Source organism: Neurospora tetraspora (genome assembly GCF_033439725.1).
Source record: "Neurospora tetraspora strain CBS 560.94 chromosome Unknown B0H65scaffold_1, whole genome shotgun sequence".
NCBI classification, from domain to species: Eukaryota; Fungi; Ascomycota; class Sordariomycetes; order Sordariales; family Sordariaceae; genus Neurospora; species Neurospora tetraspora.
Window position 1 is genome coordinate 6,541,588 of NW_026944383.1, and position 18,811 is coordinate 6,560,398.

The 18,811-nt window shown below is 50.1% G+C and overlaps 5 protein-coding genes across 5 annotated transcripts; 1 reads left to right on the forward strand and 4 right to left on the reverse strand.

Moving 5' to 3' along the window:
- Positions 1 to 1,310: 1,310 nt before the first annotated feature.
- On the reverse strand, positions 1,311 to 2,399 carry B0H65DRAFT_545028 (uncharacterized protein; the record flags this gene model as incomplete). The annotated part of the gene is made up of 4 exons (XM_062829346.1): positions 1,311 to 1,448; positions 1,522 to 1,806; positions 1,930 to 2,169; positions 2,235 to 2,399. 4 exons carry the CDS (start codon positions 2,397 to 2,399, stop codon positions 1,311 to 1,313), a joined length of 828 nt encoding a protein of 275 aa, XP_062687164.1.
- A 2,510-nt stretch (positions 2,400 to 4,909) lies between these two features.
- B0H65DRAFT_536385 (uncharacterized protein) lies at positions 4,910 to 7,343 on the reverse strand (the record flags this gene model as incomplete). Its single annotated transcript, XM_062829044.1, has 7 exons — positions 4,910 to 5,444; positions 5,510 to 5,602; positions 5,772 to 6,166; positions 6,553 to 6,700; positions 6,777 to 7,004; positions 7,200 to 7,251; positions 7,330 to 7,343. The coding sequence occupies 7 exons, from the start codon at positions 7,341 to 7,343 to the stop codon at positions 5,313 to 5,315; spliced, it is 1,062 nt and encodes a 353-aa protein (XP_062687165.1). The 3' UTR covers positions 4,910 to 5,312.
- On the reverse strand, positions 4,932 to 5,250 carry B0H65DRAFT_545029 (uncharacterized protein; the record flags this gene model as incomplete). The annotated part of the gene is made up of 2 exons (XM_062829347.1): positions 4,932 to 5,147; positions 5,206 to 5,250. 2 exons carry the CDS (start codon positions 5,248 to 5,250, stop codon positions 4,932 to 4,934), a joined length of 261 nt encoding a protein of 86 aa, XP_062687166.1.
- A 1,029-nt stretch (positions 7,344 to 8,372) lies between the features above and the next one.
- Positions 8,373 to 9,337, reverse strand: B0H65DRAFT_564725 (uncharacterized protein). The gene is made up of 3 exons (XM_062830264.1): positions 9,099 to 9,337; positions 8,757 to 9,035; positions 8,373 to 8,689 (listed from the first exon to the last, which is right to left on the reverse strand). Exons 1-3 carry the CDS (start codon positions 9,261 to 9,263, stop codon positions 8,423 to 8,425), a joined length of 711 nt encoding a protein of 236 aa, XP_062687167.1. The 5' UTR covers positions 9,264 to 9,337; the 3' UTR covers positions 8,373 to 8,422.
- Positions 9,338 to 15,075: 5,738 nt separating this feature from the next.
- B0H65DRAFT_58038 (uncharacterized protein) lies at positions 15,076 to 18,348 on the forward strand. Its single transcript, XM_062830793.1, has 7 exons — positions 15,076 to 15,701; positions 15,755 to 16,654; positions 16,714 to 16,744; positions 16,827 to 16,882; positions 16,938 to 17,012; positions 17,068 to 17,264; positions 17,335 to 18,348. Exons 1-7 carry the CDS (start codon positions 15,466 to 15,468, stop codon positions 18,273 to 18,275), a joined length of 2,436 nt encoding a protein of 811 aa, XP_062687168.1. The 5' UTR covers positions 15,076 to 15,465; the 3' UTR covers positions 18,276 to 18,348.
- Positions 18,349 to 18,811: the final 463 nt, after the last annotated feature.

Below are 18,811 nucleotides of genomic sequence, written 5' to 3' on the forward strand. Positions count from 1 at the left end.
GAGAGAGGGCGCAGAATGTTTGACGGCCTCGTTACTGGAGTCGCTGTGCTTTGGTGGTTGCGGCACAGACAGAGATAATTGGCTGTGTTCTGTGATGTTGAAAGGAGAAAGGAAAGCGGGAGATCTGGTGCGCTTAAATAGGGTACGGGAGAGGCCCTGGCAAATATTCCAGGGCCCTTCACCGTGAACAGTAGAGTGGTGGTGAAGGGTAACAAGAAGCAAAAGATCAGAAAAAGGTTTTATACTACGGAATTGTTGGCAAACCTATAAGGTATCGTAAGGTTAGGTGGAGCAGGGTCGGTTCATTCACTTGACGAGTACCTACTAAAGGTTGGTGAAGGGTAAATTCGAATTCCCAGATTATGTTCTGGATAACCGAAGAGACGAAAGAAGATTATACCGGTTCCTCCAAATGGCGCCTGTTTCGTTTACTCATCCAGCCTCCTGGTCAATAGCAATGTCCCAAGTGTCATGCCGTACAGGCTCGGGACGCGGGAGGGCTTGGATTTATTGAGAGAAGGTGAAAACAAAATTAAACGAAGGTAATGGTGAAGAGTAGAGGAACTGATTATTGGAAGAAAGCGACAGAGATATACCTTATATAATTGGTTTAGAAGTTTCAATGGAAATGTTACTAAAAGCAAAAGCAGCCTATAAATAAATGTAGATGTAGGAGCGGGTATACAATCCACTGCCTAAGGGAAAATGGCAAGTAAGAAGCATTGATTCCGTCTATTAACCTTGTGTCACTTGATAATGACTTCCTTCCTACCGAGGGACAGGCTCCCTCTTGCCCTAATACTCGGTAGGTGTTCTCCTTAATGTCCTCCTTATCTTCCGCCCTCCTTCTGCGTCCTTTATTATCTGTAGAATCAAATGTTTGCCTTTCCGATGGTATTCTCCTTGAATTTCCTCCTTATCCTCCGCCCTCCTTCTGCGTCCTTTATCATTTGTAGAATTAAATGTTTGCCTTCCCGATGGTATTCTCCTTGAATGTCCTCCTTATCCTCCGCCCTCCTTCTGCGTCCTTTATCATCTGCAGAATCAAATGTTTGCCTTCCCGACGGGATCTCTGTGGTGTCGTGGTAAACGACAACGAGTCTGTTCTTCCTATCTGGTTTCCTCCTGCTCCAAGATGTTCACCTTTCTCGTTGACTTCCTCGCTTTCAGACTTCAGAGACTGTGACAACTCGACCAAAAAAAACATGTCGTTAAAGATAGAGATAAGGTAGCTTGAAGATCCTCCAACTGCTTCACGTCGTCGTGATACTTGAGGTTAATGTCGTCGAAATCGGAGGGACGAGAAATGCTCAATTATTGAACTCATCCTTCTTAGCCCAGCGAGAGCCCGCTAAGCCCTTGTTTCCGAAAGGGAGCGGGTTCTCCATTTTCGCTCTGGGGGTCTCATGGTCGGCGGCCTGGTATAACGATTCACCAGGGGCATTGTCCTGAGATCCCAGTTGGTAAGCAAGTGTTTCAAATAACGTAGACATTAGGTGTTTTTTTAGGCAGTAACTATACCTTCTGCTCTTTACCATCCTTCTTCGGAGATTCAGCAAAGAAAGCCGCCACAGCGGCGTCCTCCTCGGGGGTCGGACCGTACTTCTTGGTGTAGCGGTACTGGGCTTTGGTCTTTGAGGTTGATGTTGTCGAAATCGGAGGGACGAAAGGCGCTCTATCCTTTGACTCCTCCTTCTTGGCCCAGCGTGAGCCCGCTAAGCCCTTATTTCCGAAAGGGAGCGGGTTCTCCATTCTCGCCCTGGGTGTATCGTGGTCGGCGGCTTGGTAAAACGATTCACCGTTGTCCTGAGATCCCAATTGGTAAGTAGGTGTTTTAAATAATATAGACATTGGGTATTGTTTTTTTTAATTATAGGTACCTTCTGCTCTTTATCATTCTTCGAAGATTCGGCAAAAAAACGCCCTTACGGCGGCGTCCTCCTCGGGAGTAGGACCAAACTTCTTGGAGTAGCGGTACTGGGCTTTGGCCTTTGAGGTTGATGTTGTCGAAATCTGAGGGACGAAAGGAGCTCTATCTTTTGACTCCTCTTTGGGGCTGGTAGCCCAGCGAGAGGCACTTAGGCCTTTGGCACCCGCAGGAAGCGGGTTTTCCATCTTTGTCCTGGGGGTATCATAGTCGGCTGGCGTATAGCCCGACTTCTCGTCGTTCTAAGATCCGAGTAAGCAATAGGTTTAAGAAGTTTGTACTCTGGCTTCTACCGTGGTGATCGTACCTTTCTTTCGTTGGATTTTGGAGATTCCGAATAGAAGGTCCGGAACTCGTCAACTGCGGCCTGCTCCTCGCGAGACAGAGAGAGATGCTTCTTGAAATTCGTGGGCTTTTTTCCCTTTGGCTTATAGCCGTTGGGGTTCGCCTTGGAGATTGAGTTGGGTGCCATTTCGAGATGCTGTAGCTGTTCGTGTAGCGAGTTGATGCTTTGGTCCTTGAGAGGTTTTGAGACAGGCAAGAAGAATAATCTGTGTCTTTTGCGGTGAGAATGTGAGAAATGGCGAGAGGTCTGGAGGTTATGATGGTGGTGGAAGAAAATAACTGGCGAAAGATCAGAAGAGAGAGGTTTAATTTATACTGCTGAACCATTGGAAAAAACCACCAAGGCAGGATATGTGAGAAATAAATGCAACGGACTTCCGTAGTCCTTTGGCGTGTGTGCATTGCATTTATTTTCACAAAACCTGCAGGGCCGCGTTTCTTCTCTCACTGTCTGCAGTATTCGGAGTCTATACAGCGGTTTTTATGCTGTTGACAGTGAAGAACGGCTTGCATTTGCATCTCCCGCAGTATGAATTAGAAGTTCTGACTCCTTTTTTAACCTAGCTTAGCATCACTGCCAGACGTTTGGTATGCCGTTATGCATGACCAAAGTTTCGGACTTTTGTGATCAAGACAGTACGGCATATACATGCTTTTTCGTGCAGTAAATCCAGTATTGCCACCCTTTGACGCCCGCTGCGCCCTGTAAGCTTCGGGGAGAAAACTGTCGGGCTATTGTTAATATGCAAGAACGTCGAGTGGCAATAAAAAGCAGGAGCTGCCTATGATCACGAAAGTAGCGGGAGGAGATACGAATATCCAAACCCGGCAACTGGATACTGACGGGATGCACGAGAGAATCCGCGTCCGAATTTTGCCTTTGGGGGGTAGCTGTGGAGATTTCTGTATGATATAGGCGTTGGATCAAGGTCTTTCTCTTGTTTGATTGGATGTAGAGTCAGAAAACGATGACACTCTCTCCGAATCGCTCATGATTAGAAGAATGACTTTTAGTGACCGCGGGCCCAATAACCGCACGCTCATCATCCATCATTCTGCCATGTATGGAGGCTTGGGAGAGGCAAGGTGGTGAACCATTACAGGGTATCGAAGGGAGTATCACAAGAAAGTATAGGGTGGTTGACCAAATTCAAGATGATTAGGGATGAAGTAGCGATGATCTTGCACCGCGGAACTTTCGTGTGGTCCAGTATCGAAGCAGAAGGAATCCCATGAGGCTTTTATATGCGAATAGAGATCGGTAAGAGGGATGAGAAGATCAAACATGACTTCCACAATGTTGATCCTCCGCGGAGGTGGTTCTGGCACCTGGTTTTCCATGACAAAAGGATTACAGGAAACTAGATGTGTTTGACTGAAGACACTGAACAAACGACCAAACAGCAAGTGGTTGAGTGGTAGCCGACACGATTAACTGAAAAGGGGAAGCTCACCATACTGAAGGACCAAGCAAGTGATGATGAACAGGAATTTAGGACACGGAAGTCGACCAACCTCTGAACTTGATACAATGATGGACTTGGCTCCATGTTTGACAGCTCGCAGCTTTTGCATGTGTCAATAACCTGGAGAGACCAAAAAAGTATGTATCAGACCGAGTCGCGCTTTTGGAATGCCGATCGACCAAACCCCGCCAGCCCCGTCGAGCACAGCGACGGGCGCAGCCCAGCATCACCGTGGACTTTCGACATCTTTCTAGGGAGAGAATGATTTGGGAAATGAACCCGGAGTACCATGGAACGGCGAGATTGAGTGTCACATAATGAAGGTTGTGTCTCAATCCCAAAGCAAAAAAAGCGAAAGCGTGGATGACGAGAAGGGGAAGAGAAGAAGCTCAATGCAAGGTCCAGGTACATGCCTTGGTGTTCGATAAGACAATCGATAAGATAAGACGACACATGCACGGACCCTGCCGAATGATCCACCAATCAGAGCAAAGTCTCTTGCCTAATCGGGCCTGATAAGATAAGGCTAGTACTGCGTACCTCTACGACTGACGAGACCTCAACGCCGCACCGACAGACGGCACCGTCACCAGCTGTTCACGAAGGCCTTGATGAAAGTTACGAAAAAGTGGACGGCCCAAATCAGCTGTCGGTTACCGACTATACAATCAGCTGCCATATGTTCTGATCTGCCTCCGGACTTCCGACATCAATTTGGCCCCCGATCACCCCGACGCCTGGACCGCGGTCAGCAGCGACGCCCATAGAAAAGAGCACAATAGCACTCACGATAAATACCGCCGCTGAGATGGCAGAACACGCTCCATTTAATTGCCCGTTGGTTTGACAGAGATTGATGCACGTTCGAACACCGATCCACTGAAGGCATAAGACACAGGTTCAAATTGACGAAAGAGGTTTGATTGAAGACGAAAAAGGTTTGATTAAAGACGAAAGAGGTTCATTGAAGACGAAAGCAAAAGCTAGCCGGGCCTTCTCAGATGGAGGCATTATCATCCAAGTTTCCAGCTAAACCCAAACGCCAAACGCCTACCTTCCCTCCCTGAACAGTTCTAATCTCAGAGTCCATGCTTACCAGAAAAGGCAGAAAAGCAGAAAAGCCACAGACCGGCTTGCCTAGTCGCAATGAAACAAAACCGCAAATCCCTGACTTCTGTCATTCCCTTGTCCCTTTAGAGCTCCTCCTCATACTGCTCATACTCCTCGTACTTCGGAAGTCCCTGCTGATAATTCTCCTGTGCTTGATGAAGTTGGGCTCTGGCGATTATGATGGCCTCGTCGGAGGCATGCATCATCATCTGGGCCGCCTGTCTTGAGGCCATGGCAGCAGTCAGGCTCTGCTCGGCCGCCCTGATGGCGGCGGTCTTCATCTCCGCTGACTGGTCGGTCTGATGGCTGGTTAACATTCATAGGCCTAGGTGGGTACAGTGATAGGGAATTGCGTACCTCTTCCATCTGGGGAGCGGGCTGGATTTGGGCCACGGACTCCATTTTGGTGGCGGGCTTGATTGCCTCGGCGGTTGGATTGTGGGCTTTGGGGGCACACTCCGCAATCACGTGGCGGCAGGCGTGGTGCTGGTGACGGGTGTGCTGGCTTGGGCAGCCGTCGTGTTTGTAGCAGCCAGCTCGGCCTTGGTGTTTGAGGCGGCCACAGAAGGGGAAGCAACCTGGGCGGCGGTAGTATCCTGTGAACTGGTCAGCATACACCAAACATTACGAGGTCCGGAGTGAGCGACAAGGAGATATATACCTTTTCGATGGCATCTTTAGCAAAGCGAGAATTAGCAAGCCCCTTGGTTGCCTTAGGATACAACGGCTTCGGATCCTCCTCCTCCTTCTTAGCCTAGCATGAGGCGGCTAGGCCCTTAGCTCCGGGAGGGAGCGGGTTTTCCATCTTTGCCTTGGGTGTGTCGTGGTCGGCTGGTTGGTAATAAAACTGCTCGCCGACCTAAGATCCGAGTAAGCAACAGTTCCAAATACTGTGGATACTGGATATTTTCTGGTGACTGTACCTTTTGTTTGTCGATTTCTGGCGACTCGGCAAAGAACGCTTTTATTGCAGCATCCTCCTCGGCAGAAGGGCGGAACTTCTTGGAGTACGCCTGCTTGCTATTCCCCTTCTGGAAATACTTGACGTTGGTGTTGGGCGGAGGCCAATCGTACCACAGGTTGTACTGGGCTCGGGGGAAATACTCTGCAATGACCTCGTTTCTGATTTCGCGGGATAACAATTGTAGTTTGCAGAGTGCTTCTTGCTGAGCCTTGAAGTAGTCTCTGCATCTGAACAAAGGCGGAAAGTTTTCATTAACCCAGTAGTGCTCCTCGTTAACGGTCCATACGTCGCGGTAGATATAGAACATAACCTCGGGAGGGTGATGAATTCGCGAGACGTGAGTATGGACTCCATCTTGAGAGAGGTACTGCTTTGAGAATTTGCCATTTTGAAATGTTGTGAATGTTCGTGAATTGGTCGAAGATTTCAGATGAGTTGGTAAAGAAAAGAAAGGAAAGGGGAAGAGAAGGAAGTGGGTGTGTAAGTTTTTATAGGTGCCCTGAGAACCACCACGAATATCCGGAAATTCATGGCGGCGGCGGACCAATGCTTCTTCGCCCGAGCATGCAATGGTTTGAGCAATGCATGGACCGGATATGTCGGTGATCTGATTGCGTTCGGTGACGGCCGATGGCTTGGCTCGCTCAGTGTCTTCGGCGAAGAAGCCCTTCTTCCCAGCCTGTGGGCTTGCGTGTTAGTGGAACTTGCTTCCTCAGTAATGGCCCTGGGAAGCTGCTTACCTTTCATGGCCTCATACTCTTTCTCTCCTCCACGGAACCAGTCTTGGACTTCTTCGTCCGTCCATGCTCCCATTGCTCTGAGGGAGGTACCCCTCTTTGCCCTGGGTGTATCGTGGTCGGCGGCTTGGTAAGACGATTCACCATTATCCTAAGATCCCATTTGGTAAGTAAGTGTTTCAGATAATATAGACATTGATTGGGTGTTTTTTGGGCAGTGACTATACCTTTTGCTCTTTATACTTCTTTGGAGACTCGGCAAAAAACGCCTTCACGGCGGCGTCCTCATCGGGAGTAGGACCAATCTTCTTAGTGTACTGGGCTTTGCCGTTTCCCTTATTAGAAGGCTTCTTGGCAAAGCGAGAGTGAGCGAGCCCTTTGGTTCCCTTAGGAAGTAGCCGCTTTTTGTCCTCCTCCTTGGGGCTGGTAGCCTTCCTTTGACAGGGTTTCGGCGGCTATCAACGCCCGTCATTTCCCATATCAATTCGAGCGTCACTAGGTGTATTAGGAGTTGTAGGCTGTTCGGGTGCATTCGGGGTTGCGGGCTGTTCAAACGGCGCTAGGGCCGGGTTTTGACTGGATTCTCGGTTAGCATATTCCAACACAGTTCGAGATATGGCAAACAATGAATAGGAATGAAGTCAACTTACAAGACCCAGAATGGGTGGTCCCCCCGGAATAACTGCCAAAAGATCGCAAGGGCTATCAGTATGACGATACCCAAAACTGCGGCACGCCTTAAGGCGTCCTCGGCGAATCCGAACACCGTCACGATTTTACTTTGAAGATAACATTGTGTCATCGCCGTTTGGTGGTTGAAATGGTTGAGAACATCACGTGGAGGCACTGTCCGGATATGTTCAGTGCCGATGAGGTTGTTGGGATGAGAAAAAAAAAAGAAGAAAAAAAAGAAAAAAAAGAAGAAAAAGATAAAAAAGACTGAATGAAAAGCAAATTATGTAAGAAGAAAAGGTCAGATGATGCGAAAGATCTGGAAAAAAGTGCTTGATGCTGGAGAGAAAAAGAGACCGGCGAAAAGGGCTGGGGAGGCCCAGATTATATACATGTCCTTTCTGCCCCTCCCAGCTCCCAATCAGCCATGTGTCTTGTGGCCGACAATGGCTTCCTCCCTTCCAGAAGTCTGTTTGGCAATGCCCACTTTCCTTCCAGTTGGTGGAGTCTTTCCTGGACTGGTGCTGGCCTCTTTCCTGTAAGTTACGGGGGGTTCATTCAATATACTGGGCTAGCGTAATGGACCATTTGTAGCTTCGCCACCGGGAATTATTCTCAAGAAGCTGCGAGTAAATTTCGAGAATGGACGCATGTTAGAACAGCTTCACAATGCAAAAGAGTGGAATGCGGCAGGCACCCCGACCGGGTATCGATCACCGCGTTAGCTTCCTATGACTCGGTATCCCCCGCTCACTGTCCACTTCGGTAACGACTGACGATCGAATACACATTCACAGAAGGCACAATATGAAGACGCGAATTCAGCTGTGAAGCAAAGTTCGATTGTAAAAGCGATGAAGAAGCCACTTAGGTATTCCCAAACGCCGATGACGCCCTAGAGGTATTCTCTTTCCCAAGCAAAAAAGTCAAATCGGATGCAACAGCCACATGCTGGCCTGCTAGCTACCCTGGCCGGGTCTCCCATCCGTAACCGCTTCCATTGCCACCTAGGCAGGCTCTTCAGAGCTCCCCCTCCTCCTCCTCCTCCTCCTTCAAATTGGGTTGAGGTTGTATTCTCTTTCCCAAGCAAAAAAGTCAAATCGTGGTTGGTTGAATGCAACAGCCACATGCTGGCCTGCTAGCTACCCTGGCCGGGTCTCCCATCCGTCTAACCGCTTCCATTGCCACCTAGGCAGGCTCTTCAGAGCTCCTCCTCCTCTTCCTCCTCCTGCAAATCGGGCTGAGTTTGGGTCCGCGCGAGCAACAGTTGTGCCTTTGCGGCAATCACGGCATCCTCTGATGCCTGCAACATCTTCTGGGCTGCGTATTTGGCCGCCTCGGCCGCAGCGAGACTTTGCTCTGCTAGGAGGACGGCCCGGGTCTTGGCCTCACTGCAGTGGTTGTTGTTTGGGGTCTTGGTCTCGTTCTTTTGGCTAGCGGGGGTATTGATGCCGTTGGTATGGCCATTCTGGAGACTGGTTAGCATTCAAACTTCACAAGATCAGATGTTGACAAGCATGTAGGGACGTATTTACCTTGGGGGAGGGGGTTTCGGTCTTGACCACAGGCTTGGTAGCCTCGTTGATGGGGCTTCCAGCCTTGGGGGACGCGGCTTCAACCTTGGGCTCAGGAGTGCTCAAACCGGTCTGGATATTATTGTTGTTGTCCGGATTGTGTCTAGAAGCTCCCAACCCACGGACCGGAGTGGCCTGGCCGTTATTGGCCGGATTATGTATGGAAGCCGCCAAGCCGGGGCAGAGCTGGAGCTCTCCCTTGGGAGCGACGGGCTCGGCAGGCTCGGAGAAGAAGGTGTTCTACAAAGTAGGACATTTCAGTTAGCAAGGGTGTTGGAAAGCAACTAATGGAAGGGATCATACCAAGGGCATCTTCTTTGCTTCTTCAAACCAATTGTCGACCTCCTCCTGGGTCATCTCGGTGTCCAGGCGATCCTTGGCAGGGCCTCGGTAGTTCCAGTCACGCTTCTTGCGACCGCCACCATTAGCACCGCCGCGCTTCTGGTATCTGTTGTTGGTAGAGGACATTGTGAATGTTTGTTGGTGATTGAGTAATAGTGGGGGGTCGAGAGTATCTAGATGTTCAACTTGGAAGATCTCTGGTGAGTAATGACTGAAGTTGGTAAAAGAAAGAAAAGAAGGGGAAGAGAATCAAGTCGGTGAGTGGGTTTTTATACCACGTAGGTGAGAACCACCACGAATATCCGGGAATGCGTGGCGCAGGCCAACCAACGCTTCGTCACCCGGGCATGCAAAGGTTTGAGCAATGTATGGATCGGATATGTTGGTGAAGTAAAATAAGTGAAGGCGCAGAAGGTTCTGGTTACGGACATGCAATTCACCACGCCGGTGCATACGAAGCCTCAAGGTTCTGTGCAGAAAAGGAGGTACAATATATAATGCGGCCACCGTGCAGTTAATGGTGCATAGAGGTCAAGTATGCCGGCCCAAACATTCAGGTTAAGGTAGGTACCTATCTCCCATCTCCGTTTCACCCGACGTCCCTTTGCCTGCCCGCTTTCCTGAACCTCAACAGAGGTATTCACATGCCTCTGACCTTTGCCAATATCTTGTTGATCTCGTGACAGGTAGAGATCCGGTCAACCTGTTGATTCTTCATGCCATATCGAAGGGTGACTGTGTTCATGTTGGCCGTAGCATGTAATAGGTACATTTCGCCACTCGAGATACATTGCATCAACACTACCTGTAGAGGTGAGTCACTCTGAGTTTTTCTGGACAGAAATTTGTTCACTTGCGTCGCTGTTATGTGCTTCCCCCTCGTAGGGTGCAAGTCAGCCTCTTGCTATACCTCTATGCAGAGGTATTCTAGGTATGCTGCGTGTAGATGCCGCTCACCGAACGCACGAGGATTATGATTCCGCCAGGCAGCTTCTTTGATACACCATAGTTGTTCATTCTGACTCAGTCTCTGTCTGTCTCGGAGCATTCTGCGGCTTGCGTATCCTCTTCTCCGCCTCGCACTTGAGGTCGGCTCCGCGAAATATGGCCCGAACCTCTGCATCTGTGACCTGAGCACTCCCTCCACAGGGGGAACACTTCCGATCGTTGACACTACGTCGGCCGTGGCGACGATGATCTCTAAATATAAGGGAAAAAAAGAAAACGAGAAACAACAGAAGGAAAAGAAGAGGAGGAAAAAAGAACAAAAAAAAAAAAAAAACAGGCCCGAGCAATATTTGTGATTTTTTTTCGGTTCAACTATGAGCCCAATGCCGCTGCGTTATGTGTTCTTGGTAATCAGATTGTAACCGAGTAGGTCACGTTCAGGTCAGCGCTAGGAAGAGTGTCAGGGAAGAAGGCGAGGGCACAAAGAGTAGTGGTCAGTCGTAGTGTTACGAGATTTTAGGCACACGAGATATTGTAAAGTTTGTAATGTTTACGGCGGAGTCACAAGTGAAGGCGCGGAAGGTTCTGGTTACGGACGGATATACCAATCACTACGCCGATATAGGAAAACTATAAAACGGTTTATTAATAATATATTGCATACTGTATGCCAGACAAAATCTGGCGAGTATCTTCCATCTCAGTTCCACCCTCCGTCCCTTCACCAGGCGTCCCTCCGTCGTTGACACTACATGTACGCCGACGGTTACCAACATAGGTAATATCAAAATGCTGCGAAATTTGGGATATGTGACTCCACTACAAGGCTAACATTGCTATTTGTTCTTTCGGATCGGATTATTACGGACCAGTACATGTCAAGGCCTGACAGATAGAAAGCTTTTGAGAAAAAGATGTAGTAAAATTTGTGATGTTTCCGTACGGCGGAATTATTTTGCCGGTCCCAATGAACTACTATGAACTCGACCAGATTGAAGAAACAATGAAGAAACAACCCTTTATTCCCAGACACAGATAACACCATCTTCTTTTCCCCAAGAACGAAAGTTTAATAGCTAGTTGGTTAAAAAGTCAAAATAAACAGCCACATGCCGGCCTGTTGGCTACCCTGTCCGGGTCTTAAAAATTTCGTTCACAAAAGCCTTCCACTCGTCAACTGTCATGTGGTATGAGTGAGCTGCCGACATAGAGTTGTTGGTGTTGGGCTGGTCGACCGGGGTCTTGATTCCCTTGGCCATAAGGGCCTTCCACTCGTCCCACGTATAGTATGTTTCGCGGACCTCCGATTTGTTGGTCTTGGTGTGATTGGGAGCCCCAATCTTGTTGTGTTGGATGGCCGGGGTCTTGATCCCCTTGCCCATAAGAGACTGCCACTCATCCCACGTATAGTACGTTGTGCGTGCTGCCGAGTTGTTGGTGTTGGTCCTCTTGGGAGCTTCAATCTGGAGGGTGTTCATGTTGGTGGCATCGGAGACGCTCATCTATGAACTGGTCAGCTTGTGTTGCTTTGTGGAAAAACAAAGAAAAAAGACAAGATAGCAGGGATGAACATACCGCGAAGAGAGTTGAGTTTGGTGGTTGAAAAGGTTTTGTTGTGGTGAGACTGTGAGTCTGAGTAAGTGTTGGGTAAAGTAGGTATGGTGAGCTGTGAGGAGTGAGCTTGTTGGATGAAGAAGGAAAAAAAAAAGAAGGACAGGTAGGGGAGATTTTATACCCATGGGAGAAGCATGAGAACTTGCAATATCCTGGGCGGTGGCAGAGGCCACCTGGCATTCATCCACCATGTGCATGCTCTTCGAAGTATCGGAGGTCATGAGAGGCAAAACCTTCCTATGCCCGTGTTCTGTTGCGCGGCATGTCTACTGCAGTATAAATCGGAGTCCCAAATATGCGGCCAGGGCAGATGATATGCGGACTCGAGGAAATACGAACACGGCCCTGGCGAATATACTGACTGACGTTTCAACGCCGTGAATCTTTTTCAGGAACCTGCAAGTAAACCTGATGATGGGCATGGCCTTGAACGGAACTGTGACAACTGTTCCTCTTGCCCAACTTCCTTCACGTGAACTGTACCACTTCAATCATGCAAGCTTCAAGCTCTACACCAAGGTAGTCGGGCACGCGCAATTTGTCGTGCTGTCATTCTGATAACACATTCCCCCTTGGGTATCTGGTAACATGCGAGTGTCTTTCACCGGTCATCCCGCCCGGCCGAAATTTCCTGTACTCCGTGTTATCAACTCATTATTGGGATAGTGAAGCCATTCAAGCCCTGATAGCACGCCCCAAACTTTCGCTGTCCAGACTTTTCCACGGATGAGCCTGTTCGGGTTCGGGGTCCGATTACCACAGACTACATGCTGCAAGCTGCATGTAGACCAAGGGCGTGAAGAGCCTCGATGCCCGCCGGTCATGCAGCCAAATACAGATCCGGGAACACCCTAAAATGGCAACACCCGCCACACCGAATTCGGCATGCGTATATATATGTACGCTTGCACATATTTCGAAACATCACTGATGATGAGGAAAGTACAGCATATGCGGCCAAAATCCCATTTCTTTATTCCACTCCTCCGCTCGGTATCCGGTCCCCAGACGTAGCGTAGCGGTCCGTCTGTCGACCGACTGCCGGATTTTGGCTCGGGCTTGATGGATCGTTATCGGCGATGTTATCCTTACAGAAAACATGCAATGGCCAGAGTGACTGATATCGCCTCGGCTATTCTTGCTCTGCAGAGGTGTTGCGTGTTCCCTGGTTTTGGCACGGGAGTCTTTTTTTTTTTTTTTTTTTTTTTTTTTTTTGCCGTGTGTTTCTGACATCCGAGGCTGCTAAAAATGTCCTTAGTGCACTGGCGAGCAGCTAGCTTTGATCAAAATCAACGGAGGGTTGAGGGGGGCTACCGGAGAAAAGTGCTGAGGTCAGGGCCTGCATGATCGGCCGCATGTTTCTGCAGACTACAAATTTTTCCTCTGCGCCGGAAAGATTCAAGCATTAAAACTGAATGTAAAAGGAAGCCATATGTGACTCAAAGAGTCGAGGTCTGCTCTTGCCAGTCGTCCAGTTGATGTGGCTCCGATTTGTTTTTCCGGGAAAGTACTGGCTTGGTACCTTCCTCCACTACAAGGATAATGACCATCAAAGGCGGGATTACCACCCGACCATAAGGTACAGACATCAAGTCTATTACACACAGGAAATTTTTTTTTTTTTTCACGATGTCACAAGCATGAGATGCGAGAGTCGAAGAACGTTGTGTTGATATCTTTGTCAACTGATGAACTTCCATTCCCACTACCACATATTTCGAAAGATTCCACGCCGACAGAGTCTCAAAGGGAGCGAAGTGTCCAATACGTCCGTGGGATGCTCTTTTATATCATCATGGTTGCTTCTCCATATGATGGTTTGGAAGTGTTGCCCGGTAGTTTGATCAGACAACGTGTTTTGTTTTGTTAAACCACATCTGCTTCCTGGCCAATGGTTACCACGATGTCTCCAAACAACAAGCAGGCATTTGATGCCCGTGGTGAGGAAGAAAGCTTCATCATTCGAGGGATCAAAGTGTCGCGATTCCCGTAAGTGACAGGTGCCGGTTGGAAGCCAGTGGATGATGTTCGAATCCGTTGGCTGTGGTGTTTTTATGCAGGAGAATGCAATTCGGCAGGCGCTCCCGACTGTCTGGATGATGAGGTGCTTCAAGCAAGGGGTTTCAGGAGAATCACAAAGAGAGGACGTCTTGTGGGTTAGGGGTGTTTGTGGCTCCTCTGGCAAATGTGGGGTATTAGTTTGATTGCACTTGCCCTATTCTAGTTTAGCGTGTGTGATTTGCTGATGTAAGCAGGCTGGATCTCAACGTCACTCCTTCCTTCTTTCGTGAAATGTTTTTCTCAAATCTGGAGCCTGACACCCAACATGTTTTCCCTTGATGATCCTCTTTCCCTTATGGGTTCGTTTTCTGCTCTACCAGACCAAAACGGCATCGATTATATGGTTTGAGGTTGAGTTTCAGCAAGGTGCCTGGATTCTTGAGGCTCTTCAATCGAGCCCCGCGACCCTAAGGATCACAAAGAGCGGCGATTGGCACGGAACAGAGAGCATCCAGTCGCGAGGGACCTAGCCGCGCCGGGGACTGAATGGATGAAGCACAAATCGTCAGGCACCCGACGGAGAGTGACAGCGAGGGAAAGAGGGAGGTCATTTGGGGGTCATTTGATTGTGGTGTGCCGAGACTGGTAAGGTGTGATGCAACTGGAGCGCTCTTCAGGAAGGAGGACTGGGATGACTGGGGCCGGTTGGCGGAGATGATCTGTGCTTCCCTCAATTAGGTAGCTAGGTACGGACCCTTTCCCCTGTACGATGACGTCGACTGCCACCACAACTTTTTTCCAAGGTCTCGTTGACGACATTGGCAAGCGCGACAGTTCATGATTTGGGTTTCCAGGTGCCCAAAGAGTCGAACAGACAGTCTGGCGCTTTCCCGCCGCGATTGCACTTGGAACGATCCGCAGCCAGCTGTAGTGGCCCCAGCTTTCCCATCGCGATGATGCCCATCCATCGGCTATCATCGACATTTCACAATGCGTGTTCCTGGCCAGTGCCCCATCACATGCGCATCCTCCTTTCACATCTTGTCAGAATGCTTTCATACCTGAACTTTAGCTCTTCAGCCTGCCACAAAGTGGTCTCGTGGTCTTGTTATCTTGTTCCTGTTCCTGCTCCCGCTGTTCCTGGTGTTGATTCGGATGGCTTTCAAGCTGTTGTACCCACTCGTTCCAGTTGTGTCCCGGTTTCCGCATCATAGGAAACACAGTCATTGGTATGAGCCCAGCCATACAGATCACAGAGATTCAGGAGTATACATAGCCCAAAACCCGGCCAGGTAGTCGAGGTAGTCCATACATTCTACCCCGGCTGCCCGGTTACATACTCTACAACATACATCCCCAACTACACCATACTACCATACAGCTCCGTCTCCCCGCCCATCTTCGCTGCACTTCATCGCCGATTCACTCACAAATACCGAATTCCGACTAGCTACAGCTCCCAAACAGGAAAACCCGGGCCGATTTCGCGACTGTGTTCTTACCAACAGATCTGAAGAGCCTCGCGCCCCCCTCAAAGCCCACACGTCCGCACGTCCACATCCAATAGGCTGTCAGAGGTCACGGCAAAATTCCCGGCGGTCTTCCTAACCACCCCCTTTTGCTGGCTTCTGGTGTCTTCCAGACTAGAGCCAGTAGTTCAACCGTCACCTCATCAGAAACTCCGGCACCACTCGGACTCGGGACAGGACGGGCACGACCACCCGGTTCCTTGTTCGGGTGCAGCGGTTGCAGATAGTCCCTGAAAATGAATGACTTTGCGGCTCACCCCCATCAGACAAGCTCGCCGGCCTCCTCAAGTGGCACAATTCCCCCACCGCCCTTGCCAGGCACAAGTCTGAGGAAAGAGCGCGGTGCCATCGCCGCTCAGGCCTGCGATACCTGCAGGGCTCGCAAGCAGAAATGTGACGAGCAAAGACCAAGGTGCGGCACTTGCCAGAGATTCCATGTCGAGTGTCACTACAGGGAACCACAGCCTACAAAGTAAGTCCACGCCTTACGCCTGCTGAGATGGCTTGATCTAATACGGGCTCTAGAAAGGACAAGACGCTGGTGGAAATCCTGGATAAGCTCAAGGTCCTAGATGTTCTCAATGTCCTCGAGAACAAGATTGACCACTTGAGTTCGCGCATGGACCATTTGTCGGCCACATGTCATCCCAACACCAACTCCATCACGGCAACTCACTTCGCCCCTACTCCCCCTCTCACCGTTTCCACTGGGCATTCCACTGGTATCCATGGAGTACATCCTGCCGTAGCGCACCACCGCTCGCCAGAAGGACTGTCCAATGGGGTGCCTCATGCGCTCCCCAATATTGCTTCGCTCACCGAGGATCAGGGGCACTACCAATATGTGTCTGCTGCCCATCAGATGCTGGCGTGGCCGGCAATACAAGGCCACCTGGCGGCCATTCAGCCCAAATGCCCTACCCGAGACCTCAAGTCGGTTGCGACTGAGTGTCCGGCCATAGCACTCGGTGCTCACTTCTCAATGGACTACACCATACCCATAAGCCTGCAGAATGGCGACAACTTCAATCCTGCGCCTGTCTCGGCCCCAATATCAGCCTTTGGATTGGATTGGGACATTATGCAAACGTTGAGCATGGCTTACTTTGACGCCATCAACCTCCTGCATCCTATCCTGGACCGCCATACCTTTTTAACTCAAACACTTCCGACTTTGTTCAAGAACGGAGTCGATCACAGACTGCAGTCCACCATCGCCTTTCTCGTCTTTGCTCTAGGCGAGGTTGCTCTAGGTAACTATAGGGGCGCGCCCATCAATGCGCACGGAGGGAGGCCGAGCGGTATGAGGGGAGGTTCCAAAAGTCACCCACCAGGCATCACGCTGTTCAACGAAGCGAGGAAACGTTTGGGCTTTAGTGTTACCGAGACGAGCCTCGAGATGGTACAGGCATACACATTGGCTAGGTAAGCACGTCGTTCTGAGCCCCTGTGATCAGTCTTTCTAACCACAAGTACACACACAGTACCTATTGCGCAACCTGCTCATATCCCATGGTATATTCCCCTTATATACCTGCTACGCTGTTTCGTGCAAATATTACCTGTCGCTTTGGTGATCATGTACTAACAAACGTAGGGTTTCTGGAAAATGAGTAGAGAGGCGTCTTTGGCCTGCCAGTCCTTGATCATGATGTAAGTCAACAATATCCCTCCTAATTTGTCCAGTATGCAAACTAACACATGGCAGTAACCCAGGGGTGCTCTCTTCTCCACAAGCAGACTTGCTCAGAAGAGCATTTTGGCATTGTGCCGTCATGGAAACGTATGTACCAGATATACCCCGATTATGTCAACTCAAGCTAATCGGCATTTGCCAGTTGCCTCAACCTTGAGCTAGGGTTCCCACTTACAGGCCTCGAGAAGATGGAGAACGTAGTTTCCCTCCCCGACTTCAGCACCAGCTTCTCAGACGACGATTATATCAGCAATCAAGAGACACAATACCAAGAGCACTTTGCGTCTCAAATAGCTCTTAGGCGATTGCTTGTGGAATTTCACGGGACGCTCAGTCGATGTAGGCACCCTTCTTCCCCTTGCCCACTCTACACTCGTGCCCAACCCTCGCTAACGCACATCCTCTGCAGCACCATACAACACCATTGCTCCCAGCACTAGCAGCACCCCAAATACGATCCGCCATATGGCAACGGACCTCGAGCACTGGCGCGGCTACCTCCCCCCTAACCTAAAATGGCAAGAAGACACACCCGGCGCCTTTCCGCCGAGCGCAACCACCTACAACGGCCCAAGCATCTACAGCCCCGTCACGACAGCAACGGCGACCACGACAACGAACAGCACCCCGGCTATCTCTCCCATGCTTCCCACTCCCCAAGCAGGCACCATGTCCATCAGCTCCGTCAGCTCGGTCGTTGGCAGCGTCTCCATGTCCGGGAGCGGCGTCATCCCACAATCCGTCGCCAGTATCACAGCTTCCGGCCTCCGCTCCCCCCAGCTGTCCCACCAACAACCGATTCTCAACTCCGGCCTCGGTCTCCAACAACATCAACCGGTACCTCAACCACAAATGTTCACGGCCGACCTCGACGCTCCCCCTGTCCGCTACCCGTATGCCCACGACGTGCAGGTAGCCCTCCTCCGCTCCCGCTACTACTACGCCAAGTACCTCATCCACCGCCCCTTCCTCTACAAAGCCCTGCACCACCCGGACGCCATGACGCAAGACGACGCCATCGGCGCCGCCGAGTGTCTCAAGGCTTCGCTCAAGTGGCCCATTGCCATGTCGCCCACGTGTTTGGACAAGCGGCTCGTGCCCTGTCCCTTCTTCTTCACGCAGAACTTCTTTGGGATCTTGGTCCTCTTGCATCTGGTGCTTAGCGACAAGGTGCCGATCCTGACCAAGATCAAGGATACGCTGTGCGGAGGAGAGAGGTTCGAGATGGAGGCCAAGGAGACAGTGGAGCTGTATGTGAATTGGATTAGGGATCTGAGTGATGTGGAGCCGAGTGCGGGTTGGGATTGGGATGTTGTTAGTGCCATGTTTGGGTTGGAGGGGAATGGGTAAGGGTAGAGTTGGATGGGAAAGGGTCTTCGAGGGAATGGAAGGGATGAGGGAGGTGGTGAGTGATGGGGGAGAAGGTAGCGGATGGTGGGAGAAGACAAGCTGGGTGGGGAAGAGTGGGAGTGATGAAGTGTTCGAGACCAAAACATCACCAATACGCCCCCATCTCCGTTTTGGATACCATGTCATTGTCATGGCAGTGAGTTTTGGCTTCGCGATTTTTTTGGACATACCTGTCAACTGAGTTTTGGAGATTTTGATAGTTACGACACTCAATCTTGAATATCGGTTGTGGAAAGTTGAAGGTTGACAATGTAACCATGGTGATCAAATGCGCGCGCCGGAAGAGACATATCTGAGACCACTTTGGGTATCAGAGCCGTCAAGATAATTTAAAACGATAGTTAACTGTTCAATATCCAGCGAAGCTCTCTCGACAGGTGGTTTCCATTATTGATCAATCAATCGACTATCCATCAACCGCATCCAAATATCTGTCACATAAGGCAAGTAAGTCTCCAAATGGAATCAATGATCCA